At 39.0% G+C, this 25,230-nt stretch overlaps 2 protein-coding genes across 2 annotated transcripts in view; one reads left to right on the top strand and one right to left on the bottom strand.

Annotated features, from left to right (window-relative positions):
- PDGFC (platelet derived growth factor C) overlaps window positions 1–24,634 on the bottom strand; it is a 375,277-nt gene extending 350,643 nt beyond the window's left edge. The window contains exon 1 of the mRNA XM_075612664.1: window positions 23,452–24,634. Coding sequence (XP_075468779.1) covers window positions 23,452–23,575 — 124 coding nt within the window. The 5' untranslated portion in view covers window positions 23,576–24,634. The remainder of the gene's footprint in view (window positions 1–23,451) is intronic.
- Window positions 1,299–4,205, top strand: LOC142468638 (uncharacterized). The gene is made up of 3 exons (XM_075575123.1): window positions 1,299–1,348; window positions 2,740–2,817; window positions 3,181–4,205. Exons 2-3 carry the CDS (start codon window positions 2,769–2,771, stop codon window positions 4,203–4,205), a joined length of 1,074 nt encoding a protein of 357 aa, XP_075431238.1. The 5' UTR covers window positions 1,299–1,348; window positions 2,740–2,768.
- Window positions 24,635–25,230: the final 596 nt, after the last annotated feature.

Here is a 25,230-nt window from a genome sequence, read left to right as displayed (position 1 = left end):
CTGTTTTTTGTGAGTGCTGGAAGTATGCCCGCAAAGCGTGGGAAGAGTGATGCTGGTGGGAGTGGGAGTGCTACTCGTGGGAGTACGCGTCGGAGTGAACGTACTGTTCAGGGGAGTGATGTTGCTGGTGCACCGAGTGGTGTTGCTGGGAGTGGGAGTGCTGTTGCTGGGAGTGGGAGTGCTGTTGCTGGGAGTGGGAGTGCTGTTGCTGGGAGTGGGAGTGCTGTTGCTGGGAATGGGAGTGCTGTTGCTGGGAGTGGGAGTGCTGTTGCTGGGAGTGGGAGTGCTGTTGCTGGGAGTGGGAGTGCTGTTGCTGGGAGTGGGAGTGCTGGTGCTAGGAGTGTGAGTGCTGGTGCTAGGAGTGTGAGTGCTGGTGCTAGGAGTGTGAGTGCTGGTGCTAGGAGTGTGAGTGCTGGTGCTAGGAGTGGGAGTGCTGGTGCTGGGAGTGCTGCTGGTGGCGCAGTTGCTGATGGGGTGTCTGGTGGTGGCGTGCTTGCTGGTGGCCAGCTTTTGGAGGCTCTTCCATTGGAAGAAGGAGAGTCCAGTCAGCACCAGCCAAGCTCTGACCCTAAACCTGCTCGGAAAAAACGTGTGGAGAAGCCACGTAATCCTCGCTTCAATGACCAGGAAAATAGGGCTCTTGTCACTGGCATTCTGGAGCACTATGACAGTCTCTATGGACATTTAGTAGGTAAGTGTAACTTTACATTTATTATTCAAATACATGTGATCCTAGGTCATCTGAGTTTTGTTCATATGCAAATATGGGTACACAATATCTTTCTATGTTCATTAGTGTGGAAACACAGCTTTTTATCATGCCTTACAAGGACAAATAAACACAGGCGGTCAATTTGCCAGAACTGCATACAATATGAATGCAACCTTGCTTACATGTATAGGTTTAGTAGTGAATGCTCATGTGCTGCACATATTACACATAAAACAGCATGTTTGCTATCTCTTGGAACAGCTAGCAGTGTAGGAAACTGGTGCTTATATTATTATTCATTTACCTCATATCTTTTATATGTTTTTCAAGGGCGGACAAGTGCAGCAAGCAAAAAAGAAATGTGGGACACAATAGTCATTGGTGTCAATGCCTGTGGGAATAGTGTCAGGGACAAGTATCATTGTCGGAAAAGATTTGATGATATTAGGTCCAAATTGAAAAAGAAAATACAAGACCAACGCGTGCATGCTACTGGCACTGGAGGTGGGCCCACACCACAACGTCTCATATTGACTCCATTGGAGGAGCTGCTTCGGCCAAAATTACTTACCGTCGTCGTGGAAGGCTTGGCTGGTGACCGTGACATTGGAATTTATCCGTCACAATTTCCAGCAGGTGATAAATATTACTGTACTAGGCGTGTCGTTGCTTACAGTTATTTTGCATATTTACACTGCTTTTTATACTGTCTTCACAATATAAGCATACCTGCATCTATATATGTATATGTCTGATTCTGTATATATATATCTCAAAATAGACATATATGTTGTAGTCCTACTAAAAGCAGTAACTAATATAGCACGTGCCATTGCGTGCTCATTTACATGTGAATTCCCAAAATGCATTGCTGCAGTGGAAGCAATTGATGGTGGGCGAAGATGGGGAACAACAGGGTAGTACACATGTGTAACACATGTTAATCAGAAATTATTACTAGCTACAGGTACAGAACAGAAATATGTAGAATATTATTGTGTATTTTATTGATTTTACTCCGACAAACATGACATTACTGCCTATTTTAAGCATGCATCAAAGAAATTGCATGTAACGGCCTACAAACATCACTGGCACTAACACATCTATAGTTGCTTATGAAAAGGTCCATTTTTGCTTTATGTCATATACAGACAGCATAATGAGGCACACGTATCATATGTTATGTCATTGTTTTCATAACTTAAACACTGCAGATGACTACTTAGCTCATCTACCATTGTGTTAAAGCAGCTGCAATTAATATCTCATCACAGCATACACTTCAACAGAGGGGGTGGGGTTCAGCACACACACTAATTACAGCCTCATTTCACGGTCAACTTAGTTCACACCATTTGCACCTGTTTCAAGTCATTGAAAGGTGTGGCTGATTAGGCTTTTTGGGGAAGGGAATACCTTTCTTACAACCTGAATAGCACAACTGAAGTTAATCACACTCATTTGAAAGCTTAACTCTAGCTACTAAATGCCCCAACAACTCATTACTTATCAAAGCGTACGTCACACATTAGTTCACTCATATCTATAGTTGAACTACTATGAAAGACACATTATCACACACTGCATGTGTTGTCTTGTTGAGTCACAGCCACATTCAGGTGTGCCACATCTTCGATTAATGTACCACACATATCCTCTACCAAAAACAACACTTTTTGCAATATGACCACCTTCATGATAACCATTGTGAATGGTCATCTCATGATAGTTATGTACATTATGATACTGATATCACTACACAACATATGATTTTTATGTACTCATTTAATCTATTTATCCTCACGCATTACTGCAGAAACATAGTATGTTGTATGTTAGGGAACTCAAAAATTCTAAGTACACAGGCATGTACAGTGTTATTACAACTATTTATGTTCACTTTCACACACATTTTCGGTTAAGGAACTGATGTTGTTAGTTAATCATAAATACAGAACATACAATAAGTGTTTGTTCAATATTTACACATGTAAATGTAAAACTTATGTTATTGTTATATATAGTTGCCCCTGGAGGACATGTGTCACCTGAGATGGAACAAGTGTCTTCACCTGGGTCAGCCAGCTCAACACTACTAGAAGGTGAGTGTATCATTTGCTGGCCATATAATATGTGCTCTTCTATATGTTATGTTGTCATGTGCATTATTTGTTTTGCACATCTTCTTTAAATAGGATTACTTAGTGTCAGTGAAAATTAAGTGTAAGGCAACATGTATTGTGTTAGTGATGTTAATTATCATGTAGGACTTCTGAGTTTAGAGCAACTTTTCATTCATTCATATTTCATACTGAGTCCAAACATTATTCGTAAGTCAAGGTAGTTTTTAATGAGGTTATAAAACGTATGCTAACATGTTAGGTGTTACTTAGGACACAGTACAATTACATAGTAACACAGCATACATTAACATGCCATTTAATAATGTGTACATTTCTTTTTAGAACATCATGGTGATGAGGATGATGAGTATGATGAGGATGACGCCACAGAAGAGACTGAAATACAATCATGTGACCATGAAGAGGTGCCAATAGAAACTGTTGTACCGCCAAATCGTCCATCAACTTCCACATACGATGCAATTGTAGCTTCAGAGGGAAAAATAGTGGACGCAGAAAATCGTCGCCATTCAGACATGATGACAGTGCTGGAAAGGATGATTGGACTGCAGGAAGAAACAGTATCACAATTGGCACATCTCCACAGAGTCTTCATTGAAGTGCCTAAACAGTTGCAAAAAATCAACACCTCATTCGAAGCATTAGTTGTTCAGCAAACACAAGCTAATTACTGGAGAATGACTAATGTACCACAATTCAACACCTCCCAGCCAGGATCTGTTCATGCAGGTCAGTTTTCACCACATTCATCTGATATTCATTCACCAGGCCCAAATGTTACCGGTCAAGTAGCAGACATTGCTGTGCAGGTTCCTGATGACATCCTACCGCTGCCATCTGTACAAATTCAGCAGCAGACACCTACAAAGGAGGCGACAAAAACAAAACAAGACACACATGAAACAGACCAACCATCACTTGTGCAGTGTCTACCAACTTGCTCACATGTGTCACTGGGCACAAGCCCTGTCCGTGAACAGTCACTACCCAAAAGCCCTGTAGGTGAGTCGCTGCCCAAAAGCCCTGTAGGTGAATCGCTGCCTAAAAGCCCTGTAGGTGAATCGCTGCCCAAAAGCCCTGTAGGTGAATCACTGCCCAAAAGCCCTGTAGGTGAATCACTGCCCAAAAGCCCTGTAGGTGAGTCACTGGCCACAAGCCCTGTAGGTGAGTCACTGGCCACAAGCCCCGTAGGTGAACAGTCACTGGCCACAAGCCCTACCCGTGAAGTGCCAGAGGCCACTCAAAGTGGCTCTGTTGTGCCTAAAGTTGGTGGCAAAAGAAAAAGGAAAATTCAAGAGACAACAAGCAGGCCTGTTACTCGCTCGCAAAAGGAACAAAAAAAATAAATGTTATAATTCAGAAAATATGTCTTTGGCCTTGTTTTGTTGACTTCAGATTATCTAATTACTATTGTATGTATGCTGAAGACTGTGTTGTTTCCAAACTTTCAACTATGTTCTTGTACACGTGAAGTTTTGGAAATGTTAACACTCATAATTAATTGTGTTATAAATATTTATGTTGTAATCGTCTGTTCAGTAATGGTCCACCAGGAGCCAGTTGCTAAGTTTAGAGAAGCTGCCATTGACTTTGCAGCAAAACATTGCATTTGGGTGTGTTAATTGATGTAAGAATTGCATATGCATATTAGTCACATGCAATTATTAAAACACCTAAGTAAGTGCAAACATCTTTCTTGTACGTGTACAGCAGGATTATGTGTAAATTATTACTTACCTTTGCCTTGCTTGGCCATTGTAATTTTGTCCTTTAATCAGTTGTGTGTTCGTTTCTATAACATCTCAGAATGTATAATAATATATATACACACACACACACACACACACACACACTGAGTGAGTGTGAGTGTGAGTGTGAGAGTGTGTATATATATATATGTATATGTGTATATATATATGTATATATGTGTATATATATATGTATATATGTGTATATATATATGTATATATGTGTATATATATATGTATATATGTGTATATATATATGTATATATGTGTATATATATATGTATATATGTGTATATATATATGTATATATGTGTATATATATATATGTATATATGTGTATATATATATGTATATATGTGTATATATATATGTATATATGTGTATATATATGTGTATATATATATATATATATATGTGTATATATATATATATATATATATATATATATATATATATATATATATAGTACTATATAAACTGGTATACACAAACTAATACACTTCATGCTTCCTTGTGAAAACACTATTTTAATAATACAGGCCTAATGTTTGAGAAATATCCTAAGTATGAGACTCTAACAGTATTGTGCTTAAACAAATGTTTATTACTTAATTCAATCATGTTTCTCACCATTTAAATAGGTTTCATACAAGGTATACTTAATGCCATCAATGTTGTGTGTACTCCTGCAATATAAAAAAAAAAAAAATATTATATATAAATATATATATATTTTTATAAGAGATATATTTATATATATATATATATATATATATATATATATATATATATATATATATACACACGTATTTAAACTCATGCAGACAGGGAGTTAACCAGACTTTCACATACACACAGAAATGTAAGCGGGGAAAAAACATTTCTTTTTGCAGGTGTGTTTTTACTGATATGCCTGGCTAAGAAATATTTTCACACACTGGTCTTTGTTAGTTTTCAAAAAAACACTATGTGAACGCATTCACAGTCTAGGGATGTTTTTCACAAACGAGATAAAAGAAGGAGAAATGTTTCTCCCACAGTCCCATATCACGAACCACAACTGTTAACCCAATTAGACAACCAAATCCAATTGGCGTTTGAAATAAGGAGTCAAAGTAGTTACTTTTGTTGACCTTGACAAGGAAAAACAGGAGTTTGTTAGCCATTCAGCACATTCATTTTGATGAGCAAATAACACAGACCTGCACACAGCTTTTGTGCTACTCAGACATGGCTGATGAATTCGTTAACAATATTAATCCCCTTTTAGGGTATAAGTACATGATCTGTGAAGCCATCTTGAACAGTCGCGGACAGAAAGCAAGCACACGCCAAATCGATGATTTCATTCGAGCAAAATATCCTTATTACCAAGACCGTAAGCATGCACGGAATTTTAATTCCTCAATAAGATTCACTTTATCAAGTAATGACTTTTTTGAACGTGACCAGGATAAGCTACAACACACCTATGGTTTCTGGAAGATTGCCCCGGAAAAACAATTTCTCCTGAAAGACGGCACTTATATTGTCGTGAAAGGCATATTTATTCCTAATGGCAATAGCAATGTATCCGCTACTACTGATCCGTTTGAATCGATACGTGCTGCAATATCTGCAGCCTCCATTCCTGAAACCCACATTGTACAAGAACAAAAGTACTATGATTATGTACCAAGCCTTTCAGCTGAAATTGCATTGGAATGGGAACCGGAAGAAATGAACCTACCTCCCGACCAATTATTTGAAGAAAGCAGTGGCGATTCCTATGAGCGCATCCTGGAGGAGATATGTGCCATACTGGATTCAGCGGTTGGGTTAAGCGTGGATGAAAATGGCTTGCATTTCTGGAGCGACCAGTTGCAGCCAGGCGAAGAGTTAATTCTAGAAGAATGGTAAATATAACAATCGTTATGCGTTGACTCTGCGTTTAAATTTTTTTTTTTTTTGTAACCACCATTTTCACTTTCAATGCGTGGATACAGCGTAACATTGCAGACTGCATAACATGTAGCGATCACAAACAAATTGTTTCCTAATACAATATAGTAGGACCTGAAAGAGTAGTACACATTGCTGACGGAATAAATATACGTACTTTCCTATCCCTTTAAACATATTAGCAACATTTTACCATTACTCTAACACATACCTGTTTTGTTATCATGCAACATCTACAACATTGAAAACCGGGTCCACCACGTATGACGTGGGACCCTTGTCATGGGCCAAGGCGTCCTTAAAAAGGATTAGTGATGTAAGTCCCGCCCCCAAGCGACGTGCGCGCCTCAAAGCCTATTGGCTGTCATGTTTTGTTATAGTAACGGTAACTGCAGTGTGTGATGCGTGCGGCTCAGTGTTTGTAGGCGTACCCTGGGCGTTAGCCGAATGTTAATTGAGTGGGAGGAGTGTTAGCGTGCGTTTCACGCTGGCTTAACATGACGTCACACGTATTGCATTTGCGCATTGTGTTATCGGCCGTGCTTTCTGTTCAAACACGTCTGTTTAAAAAGAATACAGATGTACTCGTTTAGAACGAATGTAGTTTCGTCTTCATTGTATTTGAAATAAAGATGTTATGTTTACTGGTATTTTCAACATGTATTGAACGCACAACGTACGCTTTGTTTTGCGCATGCGCTAACAGTTAGTGGAGCCAAGCGTGAAGTGCGTGCGCACACAAAGATGTGCGCGCACATCTTTCAGTATACAGGCAACGTTCACTTCTTATACATAGTTATGCCTGCTACAAATTTAAAGAAACATTACATACTGATGAACAGTTTTACTTCTAACATATAAGTGACTGACGTGTGTATCTACACAATCATATAGAGCTGCGTAACGCGTTGTCACGGATGCATATCTAGTAAGGTGCCATCTTTGACCATCATGTGTTTGCTGTATTTCAGAGATGTCGGGGAAGATACAATCGGATCAATGTATGATTTCAGAAGAGTCTACCTTTATATGAGATGATTGTGAGGAGGAGCCACCGACTACTATACTACATATGGAACTAATTTTATATTGCTTGCAGCGCTTATTAACAAACAATTAAAAATGTGATACCCTTATGCCTATATTGCATAAGCACTTAATTAACATAATGATGTTGCAAAAGAGTGCCTCATGAATTTTTATTGAGTGTTCTTTAATGACTACTAACATTTTATGACATGGTGTGTTTTATATATAACAACCATTCCCACTCTGCTAACACATTTGTGTATTCTAATATGTAATGGAACGTATGACTGTCGAAACTATGTAACAATAATAATAATAATATGAGCATGTTCATGTATAGGGCTGCTAGTTGTACGCAGCGATTTACAGACACATGTTTCAGCCTGAGGTCCCTGGCCCGTGGAACGTACAAATGTTTTTTTGCCGCATGAGGCACAGGGAGATAAAGTGACTTGGCCAAGGTCACAAGGAGCCCACACCGGGAATTGAACCAGACTCCCCTGCTTCAAACTATCAGTGCCAGTGTGTGTCTTTACTCAGTGAGCCACTCCTTCTCCCAATGTAAAGGACACTTACAACCAAGTAGCCATTTATTTTTAAAATCTCTTGTTACATGGGTATGTAGATAAAATGGTTTGGGACTGTAGCAAATAATGTTACTGGCCAGATGTTATGGTCCCCTCCAATGCATGATGTTCTGAATATGACATCACCATCATGTTATGAAGTACGTTTCTGTGTATATTTCATTAACCTAACTAACTATAGTTTACTGTGTTTATTAATCGTTTAGAAATACATAGTATAGTCAATATGATGATATAAGCTACCATAATAAAGCTGGTGTTATCATTTGTCGGTGCTATACATGGATCCTACACCAATTGATAGAGACACAAACAGTTGTCTTAAAAAGTGTGTCTATGCTAGTGATGAATGTGCTCCCGTAAGTAAACAAATAAGTACAGTTATCCCCTTTTCTCCAACCACCTCTATATTACATTAATGGAAATTATAAGGAAACATACATAAAATGTGATGAAATGTGAGTAATCATTTTGTAATACAATGCACATGAAAGCTCAAGAGTAGCTAAATGCATATACATGATGCAGAAAGTACATATATGTAACATTTGTGTTTAAACCAATATGTTGGGTTTTTAGTTCCAATAATTATAGGAAGATTGAGGTAGCCACATCTTATGAGAGATGTCAGCAAATATACATACCATGATCAGTCATACTGGAGATATACCTATAATGCAAAGGAACAATATATAAATTGCAAACATTGACATGCCATCTTCAGTACCGTAAACAACACAGCAAAGTGTGTATTTGGTGTTAAATGTACAACACCATGTATATTTCATGACATTCAAAATGTAAATCAGCCTGGTGTACACATCATCTGGATGTACATGTTACACTGCACCAATAACATTGTATGTAAGCATACTAGAAGCATGAATGATTATGGGCATAATATGTGTTTTGTCTTAGCATAAGGAATAACACAATGCTAAAATATTATTGCTTTGTTACCCAAGTTGTATTCACATACACACAACTAATGTACAATTGAAGAGGGATTATATAACCTGTGCAACAATAACATACCGGTGCCACATCCCTTTGTGCACACAGCAGAGAAAAGAAAGGTGTGCAACCCATATTCATCTGTGTCCTAACAGAAGGTTATATAAAGAAACATTATTGTTAATATAACATAATTAAACTATAAAAGTAGTACTAGGAACATATGAGTTTGTACTTACAAGAAAAAAATGAATTGATGAGATTCTGTCGTGTCTGGCCACCACTGGCTGTTTGTTCATTTTCAGCAGCTACATGGGTGGGATGCTCGTCTACCAAAGCCTCAGCTAGGTCTGACTGTACATTGTGCCTGAGTGCAACATTGTGCAAAATGCAACAGGCAAGGATAATATCAGACACTTTTTGAGGCTTGTATAGAAGAGCCCCACCAGTTCTGTCCAGACACCTAAACCTGGTCTTGAGTAGGCCAAATGTCCTCTCTATAACAGATCTTGTAGATATATGGGCTGCATTGTACCTGTCCTCTGCTTCAGTTTGAGGGTTTAGCACCGGAGTCAAGAGCCACGGCCTAATTCCGTATCCTGAGTCACCTATAATGAATGGAGCACACATAAGCTGACATTAGTGATCAAATTCTACAATGCCAACATTCCTAAATCAACATGTGTTTTGTGTTAGAACATGTAAATATGTACTCACCCAGCAGCCAACCAGGTTCAAAATGTCCCTCTTCGAACGCATGGAAGACTGAAGAGTTCCTCAGGATAGAGGAATCGTGACTGGAACCAGGGAACTTGGGTACCACATGCATTATCCTCATCGTCGCATCACATACCACCTGTACATTGAGTGAATGGTAGTGCTTCCGATTGCGGTACACATGCTCACTCTGACTAGGTGCAATCAAAGCAACATGTGTGCAATCGATTGCACCCAGCACAGATGGTATCCCTGCTATATTATAAAAGCCAGTCCTGACTTCCAGCCACTCTGTCGCCTCTGTAGGAAAATGAATATAATTCCTAGCGCGTCTATTGAGTGCATAGAGAAACTGGGTCAAGGCCCGCGAGAATGTAGATTGCGAGACCCCGCCCACTATGCCCACAGTTGTCTGGTATGACGCGGAAGCAAGATAATGTAATGAGCACAGCATTTTAACAAGCCCAGGGACTGCACGACCTCTGGCTGTGAAAAAATCTAAATCCCCCCTTATCTCCTCATAAAGAGCTAAGATTGCTGCTGAACTCAAACGATAGCGACTTACAATCTCCTCCTCACTCATCCCATCTAACAGGGTTCTCTCCCTGTACAGACGCGGACGAGGCACAAGTTGTCTCCTCTGTCTTCTCCTCTGATCTCCTGTCCCTCTACCTGTCCCTCGGCCTGTCCCTCTCCCTGTCCCTGTCGTATCCGCGTCACTGTCACTGTCCCTCGGTGTGTCCCTACCTTGCCCTATATGATTCTCTTGATCATCAAGCATGTCATAGAAAAGAATGTTCCTGCGTCTCCTAAACATTCGCAACATTTTGAAATGAGTAGCTGTGAATGAGCAGGTAATGTGCGTCCTTTAAATAGGTATGTGATGATGTCAGGTGACATAGTAAAATGCAAGGTGTTACATTAACATAATAAAGTACTTCTGTGGCAAGCTGTGTGCACTTGTTGTTCTAAGTATTTGTTGTGTGTATTCTGCAGGGAATGATGATATTTGGCAATGATGTGACGTGAAGCTTTGTACAAAGATTGCTTGCAAATAAATAGTTGCATGTGCAATGCATGTAACACTTGTGAACGCAAGAGTCAGTCATGTAATGAGACAAAAAGGCTGAGATTGACGTGGGAAAAGTTTTGTGTAACATGTGTAATTATCCATGTTATTGTGACATGTTGGCAACAATGAATAGTCGTGTGCATATGCATGCATTTGTGTAAGGAGGATAGTTGGTATAGAATGAGTTTACAAGGTGTCCCAATGATGAATTACTGTACATGTGTGTATAAGTTAGGTTGAAGTGCTTGTAATGCAACGGTTACAATGTAAACATGCAATGTGATTGAGCGTCCAATAAGTGACGTCATGAAAATAGGGAGGACCCAAAAGTATATGTAAACATGAGAATACAGATGTACATGAACGTTTAAAGATGCGTGTCACATTACAAGCATTGTGTAATGTAAAGGAAGATGAATATACTGTGTATGTGTGACATGTGTGACATGTGTGACATCATGTAAATAATTGTCGCTGAGTTGAGTAAAATGTGTGATATGATGTGAGGTTCTCCTTTAAGAGTGTAGTATAGTATTTTCCCTTGCCACATCATCACATGATGAGTAATGTGACCCGCAAATGCTGAAAACATGTAAAAGTCGAATGTTATGCAAATAAGACACGTCAGCTGTGACACAATGCAGGGAATGCCCCCACACTGTAATGCAAATCCCCCTTGTATTGTGAGCAATGAAACGTAAACAGTACTATACTGTTATACGTCCCCGCTCCATTGACTTCCATTGATGTACAGAAGATTTTTTTTTTCTAAGTGCCGTTCCGGCAGCCTTAGCGATCGTTCTCCCGTCCAAAATGCCAACTTTAGTTGGCGGGAGAAATCGGCCATAACATCTCAATTTCGTAGTGCCGATCAGCCCCGATAAGCTGTTTTTTTTTGTTGAATCCAGCCGATTTAAAAAAGTGGCGATCAGTGTCGAAAACAGGCTTATCGGCAGGCGACTGGCCATAACCAAATTATCGGCTCCGAAACCTGGCGATATGAAGCACTTATCGGCGCTTACTGAATCTCAAACCCAATTTTGGCTATAACATGGCCATATTTCCCTTATCAACGCTTACTGCATGAGGCCCTTAGTGTGTTTCGTTTGGCACACATGCCGCGCCCCTCTGGTCCTCCAGTGCAACGACGTCGCTCGCTGTTATTGGTTATGCATTCATGCTGTGGTTACCGGCGTATTTACGTCACAAGTCACGGGTCACGGGTCACGTACCCGCGTCACGTGATGCACCCAGAAGTCATTGCAACTGGTCCCGGCGGCGCCGGGTTAAGTATAAATTGCACTCCTTATGTTGTTTCTAAGTCCGAAACGCGTTGGTGTGTTTTGTAACTTATATTCTTGATCCATTAAATAGCTTTATTTTTATGGGAACGTACTCCTGGTGGTTTTATTGCTGCATCATCAGCACTGGATATAGTGCTTTGTTTTTTCTCCCCTTTCTCACCACTGATTATCAGACTGCATTTATTACCAGATACAATAGAAAGTGTCATGGAACAAGAACTACATTTCTGACTCACCCCCCTCTCTCCTCTGCAGCTTCTGCCTGTCAGATCTTATTCCCAGATGCATGGAGTTTGCACACACATACTGTGCCTGTGTAACTTGCAACAATGTTGCATTTCTTGCCTCTGGGCATGGAAGCAGTGAGCTGCTACTGCAGTTTCTGAGATCCTCACCAGAATGGACTAGTCTGCCCCCCCTCCTGTATGTTCAGACATAGTCTGCCCCTAGACTATTCCTTTACCCACACTGCACCTCACTTCCTTTTCCACCCTGGAGACAGTGAGTAAAGAACCCCTTCTCTGTTTATCCCCCATGGTGAGGCCATCTCTTTTTACCGGTTTCTAACTAATAATCACCACTAGGTACCATTCACAAGTATTTGTATCCTGCTGCCTTTTCCCAATAAAGTGGAGGAAATATTACAGGGCTTGGAGTGATTTAAAAGGGAACTGTGTTAATGCTATCGGGAGCCATTCACACCAAACGTGACCCTGGCTTCAGAAAAGAAAGGCAATAGAGATTAAAAACATTATTGGTAAAAATTGGCATATTCTGAAAGAAGATCCTATCCTAGGAGTAACACTTAGTGATAGGCCTAAAGTAATTTTTAAAAAGGCACCTAGCCTTAAAAACAAACTAGCCCCCAGTGCCTTTAAGAAAAAGACACAAGAGGGATGGCTGAAGAAACCTAAAGGTTTTTTTAAGTGCACTTCATGCAAGGCCTGTAATTCAGCCCTTTTAGAGAAAATAGATTTTAAATCTCACTCAACTGGGGAATGTTTTAAAATGAATACATTCGCAACATGTACAACTAGTTTTGTTGTTTATCTATTGGAGTGCCCGTGTGCCTCCAATATGTAGGAAAAACCACAAGACCCCTAAAAGTTTGTATCCTAGATCATCTAGGGAACATTTGGAAAAAAATAACAACACATAGTGTACCAAAACACTTCTTAAAAGTACACGATGCGAATCCAGTGGGATTAAAATATAGGGCCATTGAAAGCGCTGATCCACATTGGAGGGGGGGGGGGGAATAGAGACAGAAAACTTATCCAAAGAGAAAGTTTTTGGATTTTCAAATTGAAGACCCTCGAGTCTCACGGCCTAAATATTGATATCGACATTGCCGCCTTGTTATGACTTTTTATCTCCACCTCATTCTGTATGCAAGACCTTGTCATGCTGTATTTTATACTTTTTAAGGTGTTTTTAAGGTGTATTCATACATCTGAAACAAAGTATATGTCACTTAATTTATTTATTTTTTAACCGCCTAATATGGACAGATTTTTTATCTAATGGCATATGGTTTTCTGTACTGTTGCCCCTCCTCCTGGCCCTTTCCCTGTATGGGAAGTATTTTTTGCCCCACTGACTGTCTGCTAGTATTACATTGAGTGTTTTATATATTTATTTATTTTATTTTTTCATTTTTTCTAGGTATTATACATATTAGGAGGAGTTTTTTTTGATGTATGATTAAAGTTATATATATTTTTTATTATTATATATACCTCACTATTTATGGTTTGTAACGATGCATTTTATTGGATCACTGGATCAATAGGTCTGAGTGCATTATAAGAAAAGCCCACGGATTGGACGGTTGGGGCTATTTGAGACTGACAGCCAATACCAGGTGATCTTGCACTCCTGATGAAGCTCTGTGTGAAACGCGGAAGTTGCCACACATAGAGAGAAGACCACCCTGCCGTATTGGCTGTTGCAGCATCTGAGGACAAGAGCGGTCACATGTAACTCTTGTCTGGAGGGCCTGAACCCGGAAGTTCTGTGACACGCTGACTGGAGGATACGCCGAGCGCAGCGTTCACCACGGTATTGCGACGTCACACTTTGGTGCATCCCCTTTGCCAGAACACTGCATGTCCTGTCCATGCCTTTTTTAAAAGGCTTTCTTGTAAGTCTTTACTGCCTACCGCTGCTGCGGTTCTTGTATACCCAATACACCATCTGTTTGAATCTTGGAACTGTTTCTGTCACTTAATATGGGCAGATTTGCCTTGGAGTAACTTTTGATTTTGTGATTACTTTGTGTTATATATTTATATCTTAGTGAGCCACGGGTCCTGCTGATCCGCTTTTCTACAGTTTGTTTGTTGTTTTATTTTTCATGTGTTCACTGGTGAATCGCGCTCCCTGACTTTTCTCAACTACCAGCATACCCCAAGGATCTACTACGAGGATCCGGTGAAGGTTGAGCTGCAGTTCATTCATCGTTTGTACTGTATAAAGCTTTATATATTTTTATTTATTTTGAGTTTATTACTGCATTAGAGTATTTTGATTTGTATACCTGTGGGAGCGCCTGGTGAATTTTTGTTCCTAACAAAAAAATGAATAAAAGGGCACTTTAATGTGTCATGAGACCCATCCAACGCGTTTCGAACGTCACAGCGTTCTTTATCAAGGACTGTTCGAAACACGTTGGATGGGTCCCATGACACATTAAAGTGCCCTTTTATTCATTTTTTGTACTCTGGGTCCTTCCTGCTCCATTTGGTTTGTGTGCTCCTCCCACTGTTTTTTACTTCTGCAATCATCACTGGAAGCTGCACAGCCTGCCAGCCACACCAAGGATATGTGAGTACTTGCATCTACTGAGGGGAACCTGCCAATGAGACTGATTGTGGGTGGGCTTGTACTACCTACCACCGGTCTTCAGGAGGATAGTACCCATTCTGGTTATTATATATCTCACGATCAATATTGGTTATTACGGATACCTTTGGAAGGTGGTTTTCGCATCATTATACCTTATTGTCCTGGCATTGGAGCACTTTTGCCAATTTATCCACAATGTACGTGATTACCCCAGGCTCCCAGTCGCGGAGGATCAGGCCTCCTGTATACCTGAAAGGTAATCAGCATGAGTAGTCTCTTTAGTCACGGGGAAAGAGGGCTACATACATGTAGTACCCTTGGGGTATGCCAGAATTTATACTATTGAGTCCTGGTCCCTACAGGGAGTTAAGAGGTTAAATTCTTTAGAGGCCCTAGATCATGTAGCTAATGTGAAGTAATTTTTTCATGTTGCACGTGACCTAGGCTGGTGATTGGCCAGTCACTGTTCTTCCAGAATGTGCTGGAAAGGTCAATCCCTTAGAGGATGACTCAGTAGTTAAGTCTGTCTCTTTTTCTGCCCATTAACAGGGGTAGGAGAAAGCTAATAAATATACTGTAAGGGTCTTGGATCCTCTTGTTAAGATCCCAGGAGGAAGGGATCTCACCTGTAAATATATTAATAGTCCTGTAACTAAGGGAAAGTAATAGTTTCTTGTTTTCCAGTTAGGGTAAGTCCCCAGTAGAGGGGCCCTATAGACACTGAACCAGTAACCTGCCACAGTAGGAAGAGGGCTCTTCAGCAAAAGGGGAAAGGCTAGAAAAAGAGCTACTCTGCCTATAAGCCTCATGGTTGAGGAAACCTGGATGTATGTGTCTATCCTGTAACAAGAAGTAAACATATGACTTAAAACCAGTCCTGTTGTTGCTCTAAGATACCTATTTAATAAAGTTAAAAGAAAGTTCCTGGCGCCCTTTATTGCTCAACACCCCAGCCCTGCACGAAGTTCAATACCCTGAGATACAAGGTAACCGCTGAGCATCCCCTGCACACACAAGCAATATCACTTTAGGTGACACTGAGATACTTTGGTGTGGCCCCTGATCTGTTGGCTGGGGGCAGACGTGTTACATACAGTATGACAATTACTGTATGTGGTAAGGTTTCATATATCTCACTTTGTGTGAAAGACACAATGAGAGTAAGAGAGAGTTTAAGAAACAAAAAAGGGACAGAGTGCCTTATTCAAAAAGTAGGGAAGCTGCTTTCCTGCCATGGATAAAATTTTATTGGAGTTGATCTCTTCTTCAGCAGTGAAAAGCAGGTTTTGGCCTTTGAAAGCAGGCCTATTGAACAGGGGGAAACAGTGAGAGAAAAAGATAGGTTGAGGGAGACAGAGAGGGGTGGGACGTTTATGCTAAGAAAGTATTAATAGTATTACACATATTCATCTACAGGAAAACAATAACAGACATTTTCCTATTTTTAGTAGAATGTGGATTAATATAAATTAATTGCGCAGTCCCACTTAGCAACATATCTTTGGGTTGCAATTAAATGGAAGCACTTAACTACGTAATATTTGTGCAAGTTTTGCACACATAGAGCTGAAAGTCTAACTGCAAGAAGTACAACATCACAGAACCAACTTTTGAAGATCTTAAAGTATACTCCGTAACGAGAGACAATATATAATAAATGAAAACCAAATGGTTAGTAAGTGAGAACTTTTGCATAATAGGGCCACTACGCCAACGAGTAAAGCAAAGGTTACATACAAAAATGGATATGAATATAGATTTAGAAATAAAAAGTACAGCCAGTCCATGTATGGGAGTGAAACAATTAATACTGTATGATATCATATGTCTCATAGCCTAAATCAGAACAGTGAGACTATGTTGGACTTAGGTCCTGCAGGTCAAGAGTGTATCCAACATTTCAGTGTGGTGAGCAGGGTATATGGATGCACACAGTGTCCATGAAGCCTGTCATTGAAGTTTTGTTGGTATTCTGATTACAGAGTGGTCCTAGCAGGGTACAGAATGTTGACTTAATGGGAATCAGTATTTCATAGAAGTGACACACGGTGCACACGTTATCCATGAAGTCTGTTGTCAAAGTTATATCCCAATATATTACTTTCTTACATATCGCTGACAGTGTACGCACCCACTTCAAAGGCACAATAAGCACAAAGGCATAGTTTCTTTTTAAAGCTGCACTTTCCAATTTATATAAAAATGGAGAGCAATTTTCATTAGAGAAGTGGAAAAACTTTTTGCGAAATGGCAAAAATATGTAAAGTTTTGCTAGAGACGGCTATATTTGTAGCTGTCATGTACAGCACTACTGTGAGCACGTGGCCTGCATATGGCACAAGGTTTAATACACAGCTCTCTAGCTGGCCCACTTCACCTTCAGCAGAAGTCCCTCAAATGAACAATATCTCCCCTCAATCCGTCCCAATATACCATATGTCATGGACAGCACACAAGTAATCACGGGACTTGGATAAACAACCAGGGTTAATGCACACAGCTACTCTAGCAAACTCACCTTTCTCCTACGCAGGGTACTTCAAATGAGTTGTTATTAACCCTTTACTTGATTATAATCATATCTATATGCTTCCATCAAGAAATATTCAAATAAAATCTATATCTGCCAGAGTCTATGGTCCCTGTTTATTAAAGAAAAAAATATGCACTTAAAGCACAAAAATCTATTGTAGCAAAATGTTTCTGAAAATTTAATTACTTTTTATAAAGTGTGCAAATAGTTCACTCAAAGCCCAAAGTATCACTTATTAAAATTTTGTGTATATATATATATATATATATATATATATATATATATATATATATATATATATACACACACACACACACATACAAACTGTACATACACAAACAGTGCTTAGGTTACAGAAAAGATTATTACAAAAATATACAGTTACAATACATGCAGAACACAGTTTCTTAAATAAAAGGATAAAACATGTGATAAAATTCCTATACTTTACCACATCATAAGTTTTTGTCAGAGAGGCCACTTACATAGGAAAGATGAGAACTCACGTGTCTGATCCCAAAACACACCTCTTGTTGAATTCTCATTTTCAAATGACAGTACTTGGTGACACTTATGTACTCTTTCTTCCCCATTGAAACAACATAAGCCCACTGCTGTCGTAAATCTGCTCTGGCTGAGTCTTATGAGTTACAAAAAGAAACACCTCTAAAAAGACGTTTAAAATGTGACTGAATATATAACACCCTCATAACTTAATTTCCCTTAATACTTAGACAGACGAGAGTCATATCAATAGATTCAGGCGAGTTTGCTGAATGTAACAATTGTAACTAATTTTGACCGGTGTGCTCCTAAATTTGAGTGACAAATGGATATCTGTTCCTGGCAATCTCCTGAACCACAAGTTTTTTGGCCTTATTGCCTTCGTCTCCTTGCAATGAGTATTCTCTGGTGTAGGTTTCAGGTCCATGATATCTGCATATTTTTTAACAGTAAGGTTAGTCACGCCCATTAACACTCTGTACAACTCTTACAGGAATGCTTTGAAAGTACTGTACCTTTAAAAGTGTCCTGTTTACTTGAGCGTCAGAAGAGCCACAATTGCATCCCATCTCTGGAAATACAAAGGCTCTTATCTCTGTACAACACAGGCCTGGTAAGGGTTTAACAGCCCATAAAAACATTTCTTTGTATTTTGTAAGTCAAACTGCAGCCACATTAACCCTTGAAGGACCAGAATGGTTAAAATACGTAATATCCCTCACTATTTTTTTTACAGTAGGGATACAACCATGCATGCCTCCCCATATTCAGGAAGTAAAAATATTGTCTCTAGCATATTTCTGTAAACGTATACACTGAACTAGCGAAAATATGAACTCAACAAGAATATAAACGTTCGCGAACATTTGAAAATCTTAACAATTTCACAAAATGTTCAGAAGCCGCACTTTACGACATTCTAGAAGTCATATACAGCATTAATATCAAACACTGATCATTCTAACTTGACAATCTTAATTGTTTTTCTTCAATTAAGCACACAAAGCTTACTACTGTGAAGCGCTATGTACATTAATGGCGCTATATAAATAAAGACATACAATACAATACAAAGATACTCGAAAACAACATTTTTTTTTAGCATATTTGCTCACAGTCAACTTCAAAAACAGTTGTCAAGACCACAAGCATTTTTCCACTTTTTGGCCTGATTTTCTAGAGTTTTTAAGTCTTCTTTGCAATGCTTTAAAATTTTTATAGTCCGTAGGTAAAGTGATATTTTTAATCTAATTGTGCATGTAACATAGATTCACAATTTTTTTATTGTAAGTTTAAAAGGTTTTTTTAAGCCGGTTAAAATACTTGTGTTCTGGTTAAGGTGACCTGCAGTAAATATCATAAAAACATATAGCAGAAATCTCACACTTATTTGTTACAGTTGGGCAATGCCTGAAGATTACATTTTTACTAAACCCCCAATATAAATAACTGTTTTACATAGCACTCAAAAAACTCAATATCTCCTAAATCAAATTAACCACTCTATAAAACATGGACATACAACATTTTGTTCCACGAAAAATGTGCAATAATCCATAACTGCAAATAACCCATTTGCTACAGCACTAAAACAACTGCACCAAACTGTATATCCTTGTTCACAATACTAGAACAAACTATGCTGTTAAATAAACCATTTTTACTGCATCAACTCCTTACTTCATGGGAGAAAGGGAAAGTAAAGCATACAAAGTTTAGCTTGTAACACAGTATTAAAACATACAGCACCGCACATACTGTATAAACTATATCAGTGAAAGATTAATGTCATTCTGTTTATTCTTTGATGACAAGCAGTATATTTGTATGTTGTTTATACAATGCCCTGTATTTGGTATGATCTGTCTATTTATAAAATGCAGCACATGTAGCTGTGTGGTACAGATGGAGCCAACAATGTTGATGCGTGAGAAACTACAAACACTATACTGTGGCACCCAAAAAATCGAGTTCCCTGCACTGAAAAATATTTAAGAGGTGCAATTAGACTAAATATTTAAACTGGAGCCAAGCCCATTTTTGTATACTTTACTTCTTTAATTTTTTTAAACGGTACCGTTTCAAAGGCCTTTTACTTGTGTGACAAAGTGTAATTCATTTACACAATCAGTTATGGTCCTGAAAACCCATAATAATTGTGAAAAAAAATCATTAACGCTTTCTAAAAGTATTCCCAAAAGTGCATTGCATACATCTAGTTTAAAAATTTATTCTGATGTGACCTTTACACATAGTCATAACATATCACAAATGCAGCAAAATATCAGACATTTATATTGCAGTAGCACTATCATTAAAGCTACTGTAGTGCCGACGATTATTATAAAACATACCTGGGGCAATCTCCAAAAAGACCCAGATACATGCTGGGTACATGCTGCAACTATTTCTGCAGACAGACTAATGGTCCATCGGATTAACAGCGGGGGTCCCTGGCAGTCCCATTCAAACTGAATGGGATTGCCAGGAACCCCTGCTGTGTTAATCCGATGGGCCAATTGCCTCTGCAGAAATGTCACTGAAATGTACCCAGCATGTACCTGGCTAGTTTAAGGCAAGTTTAAGGCAAGTTTTAGAATACCCGTTGGCTCGTTTGTAGTAGTTCATTCAAATGTGTCCATTGCCTAGGACAATACAATTTGGTGAGATACTGTACGCAGGCCTGCACAACTCCAGTCCTCGAGGGCCGCAAACAGGCCAGGTTTTCAGGATTTCCCTACTTCAGCACAGCTGGCTCAATTAGTGGCTCAGTATGACTGACAATATGACTGAGCCACTAATTGAGCCAGCTGTGCTGAAGTAGAGATATCCTGAAAACCTGTCCTGTTTGTGGCCCTCGAGGACTGTACAGTATCAGCATGTAACATCACAACAAAGGTGTCCCAACTTCTGATTGCCATGCTGCAGTGAGAGGAATGCAGCCATTATGATCTTGTTACCAGGAATATCCGCTACCAGCAGGCAAATTGCCATACTCATATAATCCAAGAGTATATTGCTAAACTATAGCCCATTTCCTGAGTCTTTATTGCCAAATTTCCCATATCCCAACTCCCAAAAATGTACTTGTTCAGCTCTTAGTGGTCTGAGATGCAGCAACAGGTGCAGTGATAGGGTGGAAGCAAGGGGAAATGAAAGGAGTCCCACATTATGTTACATATAGGACATCTAGGTTATGCTATGCAATATTGGCTGCTCACAAACTGCAGCAGCAAACATGTCATTACAAGATTTTGATGGCAATCCTGCAGTTTTTCCCTTTTAATTCTTCATAAAATTATACGTGTTATCTACAGAGGACAGGGATGATCAATACAGGTGCATGGCCTAGCACAAACACAGTTCTTCATGGACTAATCTATACCTAGATTTACTTTGCTTTGGTTTCAGCTAAATTCACATCCCCTCACATTTTGAATACATGTATCTCTGCGATTCATCACAAAACTATTTGTAGGAAAAAAACTGAAATAGGCTGTGCGGTTCTGATTAAAATCCTCAGATGAATGAAAACATGTTTATGTAATGTAGGTCTTGAAGCACAGTCATACAAACAATTAGTGTAGATAATAGCTTTATAAATCTAGTAGCATTACTAAAAAAAATATATATATATATATATATATATATATATATATATATAATGCACACACAAAAAAAGTTAACAAAAACCAAATGTGTCTACAGTAATCCAACAGGAATACATCATACAGTGAAAACAAAGCACCAATGTTTTTTTTCCCACCCTGGGGCCGTCATTAAGGTTTTCACTCACTGTGAGAGATGGTATTTTATAGAGAATTGTAACCTTCTTTAACCTAAGACAAACGCTTACATTTAGAGGGGATCACATACATGAAAGTAATAGCATTAGTATTTTAAAAGTTGATTTGTTTAGGTCACAAAATAGTAATAATAAAAGTACAGTTCCCATAGCACTGCAGTCCACATGAACCTTTACAGGCTTATGAATCTCAGTCTAACATTGCAATTAAGCTTGAGATTCAACAAGTACAGCAACATTTGTTTAAATATGACTAAATACTATTTTCCAAATTTGCATCGTATTTCAGAGAATCTTTCTTGCTTCCTGTGTTCTTATAAAAACATTATTCCATTAAAAAAAAAAAGTGTCCTGTGAACTATTTCTCTCAGTTTGGCACAGGAATATTTCAATGTGTCAACTTATTTTAAGAGCGTACTGTAGACATACATTATTTTTCAGCACTAAGGAGCAATAACAAAGGTCATCTCGATCAATTCCTGTCACAACAGCAGGGTTCCCCTCTTGTTTGATCGCTTTCTCTAGGCTCTTCACAGTTAGTCTGATTAGAGATTGATCCCTGTACTGCTCTTTGATCGGGATCTCTGGCAGTCTGCAGGTGCCATATGTCAACACATTAGCAAGCAGCATGCAGCAACAATATCAGGCTCTCACAGACAGCTAGAGTACATGTGAGAAAGTCATGTTCTGTGCATCTTATCTACATTAGCATTGAACCAGTGATGTATTTCAGTGTTCACTATTTTATTTCAATTGTTATCACAAATGAAAGATCAAATCACAAAAAGTGCATTTATTAATTAAGTAAAATAATTTCATGTTTTCAACTGACAAACGGTAGGAAAATGAATGTGGCTAATATTCAATTCATAAAAAAATGACCAGAGACCCCAAAAGTAATACAAATACATCATACAAACATATCTACAAACATATTTTTTTTTGTTATAAAGAGCACATTCATTTCGATATTCATATTATGCAGTGCACTTAGTTTGTCCTTACAAAGTACTCAAAACAAAAATGACATCATAATCTAAAATCAACTGCACAAGCGCTTTAAAATCTGAATAATGTATATCATATGGAGTTCAGAGGCTAAGCAAATGACACAACCTGAAGCTGCCCTGGGTCTATGAAAGAAGCCTTTCTCTAAACTTGCTCAGTCCCAGCCCTTGGGATCTTTCATTTGAGGGTTTTCTAAACATTTCAGGTACACTTGAAAGCTGAAAGTAATTCTCATTTCCTATGTGGGATTAGCTAGTTTCCAGCACAGAAAAGAAATAGAACTCATTCACCAGCTCAAAACCACAAGCGGATCTAGGTCTACAGGCACAAATAGAAGTATAAAGTAAAGGATAAAACATTTGTTTTTCCTACTCCTTAATATTGATACATGTTTGTAGTTACTTTTATGGTGCCCTCTAGCTACAATGGTTGCTCTGTACCTTCCTCACATCAATTATCGAGATGGTTGGGTTATTTGCATCTCCTAGAAACCCAACCAAGTTGTAAATAACGTGTTTTAAAAAAAAGCAAATATTGCCTTACCGTTTTGCTCCTTGGCACTTGCAAAGTGAAATTTGCTGCTCAGATTGGATTCAGCCTGTGCTCCATGTAGCTGGAAGTCCAGGGTAGAAGTTAGGACTTGGAGGAGTAGCACTAAGAGGATCATTTGGATGAATGGGGGGTGAGCACTCACAACTAGTAGCACTTGAGATTTGCAAGTTCAGAGTCAGTCTCAGCAGAGCATAACTGCACCGCTTACAAGAAAGCACTGAGCCTGTTTTGGCAACATTGGTATCTGATAGTCACAGAGTAGATTCCACATAATCCCATGTAAAGACAACTCTTTTCCGATTCCGTATTTCTTTTCTGTCTCCAGTTTGAAAATCAAAATATGATAAAGTGGTCAGTTCCCCCGAAGGACTGCAAGGGTTTTAAATCCAGCTGGCAATGAGAGAAAAAAAAGAAAGAAACTTTCTCTTAGGCAGAGAGGGGGGAGGCAGAAAGGGTAAAAAGTTGTTGTAAAGAGAGCACCTGTCAACTACAGAGAAAAAAAACAAAGACGAACAAAGTTGCAGGAAAACAGAAAAATGAGGAATCCCAACTGTGGACCAACTTTTCTTCTCCTAAAACATTAAACTGGGTCTCGCCACAATTTAAGAAAATATGCAGCGGACAAAGAAATAACCATGATGACTAGAAGCTTTCATGTGCTTGCCTTCATCCAGTGCTGTGGAAACGTATATCGTTTTCTTTACACCCTGTGGGAAAACCATGTGATAGTCAGCAAATGTGTCCCCTTAGGACATTGTGGGCTTAAACGTGTCTCCATACACCTCCCTTTTTTTCTCACCGGCAGTTCCTTTTTTAGGCAGTATCAAAGTCTGTGCTCCATGGCTGTGCTGATTACAGTATTTACCTTACTTTTTGGCTTTGCACCAAACTTCCTCACACTGTTTTCCTGATCAGCACAGTGACCCAACAGCATAGAAGTAAAAGAGCAAGTTAGATCCCCGCCTGGCAGCAGGTTACAGTCAACAGGGTGATCCTCCAGGGTTTAAAGGGGTTGCAGGTCACTCAGGGGTCTGCCTGCAATGCTGGTGGGATTCCTCTGCCCTTGAAAAACTCAGAAGTGGAAAAGAAACAGTTTCCTTAGCTGGGAGTCTGAGAGCTTAGTGTGGGTGTCTGTTTAAAGTTTGCTTCTAGCTGCAACAAATGGGAAAGAGTTTAGAGCTGATGAAAGTGCATGACTCCCTCTCCTTCTCCCTCCTTCCTTCCCCCTCTCCCTTTCTCATTCCTTAAGTTACAGTGAATGCAGACTGCCACCTGGCGACACAACAGGTGCTATAACAAAGATAAGGTGTAAAGGAAATCCCACTTCAAACAGGACAAAAAGTTGGTTAACTGAAGCAACTAGGCTTTAGCACACTAAACACTAATTCTAGATCGATATAAAAGTAGCTGTGTTTGGAGCATGCAATGTTACTTTTATTAGGGACTTGTACAAAAATGTACTTGCTTTCGATGAAGTAGAATTGTCACTTTTAAAGCAAATGTCTAATTTAAAAATCAAAGTTGCAGGAAAAGGAAAGTTTTCACCAAAGAAGTACCAAAAATGACATACGTAAATACTTACATTGAGATTTATTGCATTGCTGTGAAATAAAGGCTCAAGTCGTCAACAAAATGTCATATGCTGGGGTTTTCATAGTCTGTTTTTTACATCAATGAATTGCTCAGGAGTAAAGCTGGTGAGACTAAAGTGTGAATTCTATGGAGTACCTCTGAGGAAATTAGTCACTGTAATCATAATTAACAAGACAC

This window comes from Ascaphus truei, chromosome 1 (genome assembly GCF_040206685.1).
Source record: "Ascaphus truei isolate aAscTru1 chromosome 1, aAscTru1.hap1, whole genome shotgun sequence".
Taxonomy (NCBI): domain Eukaryota; kingdom Metazoa; phylum Chordata; class Amphibia; order Anura; family Ascaphidae; genus Ascaphus; species Ascaphus truei.
This window is presented reverse-complemented; position numbering and strand designations above follow the sequence as displayed.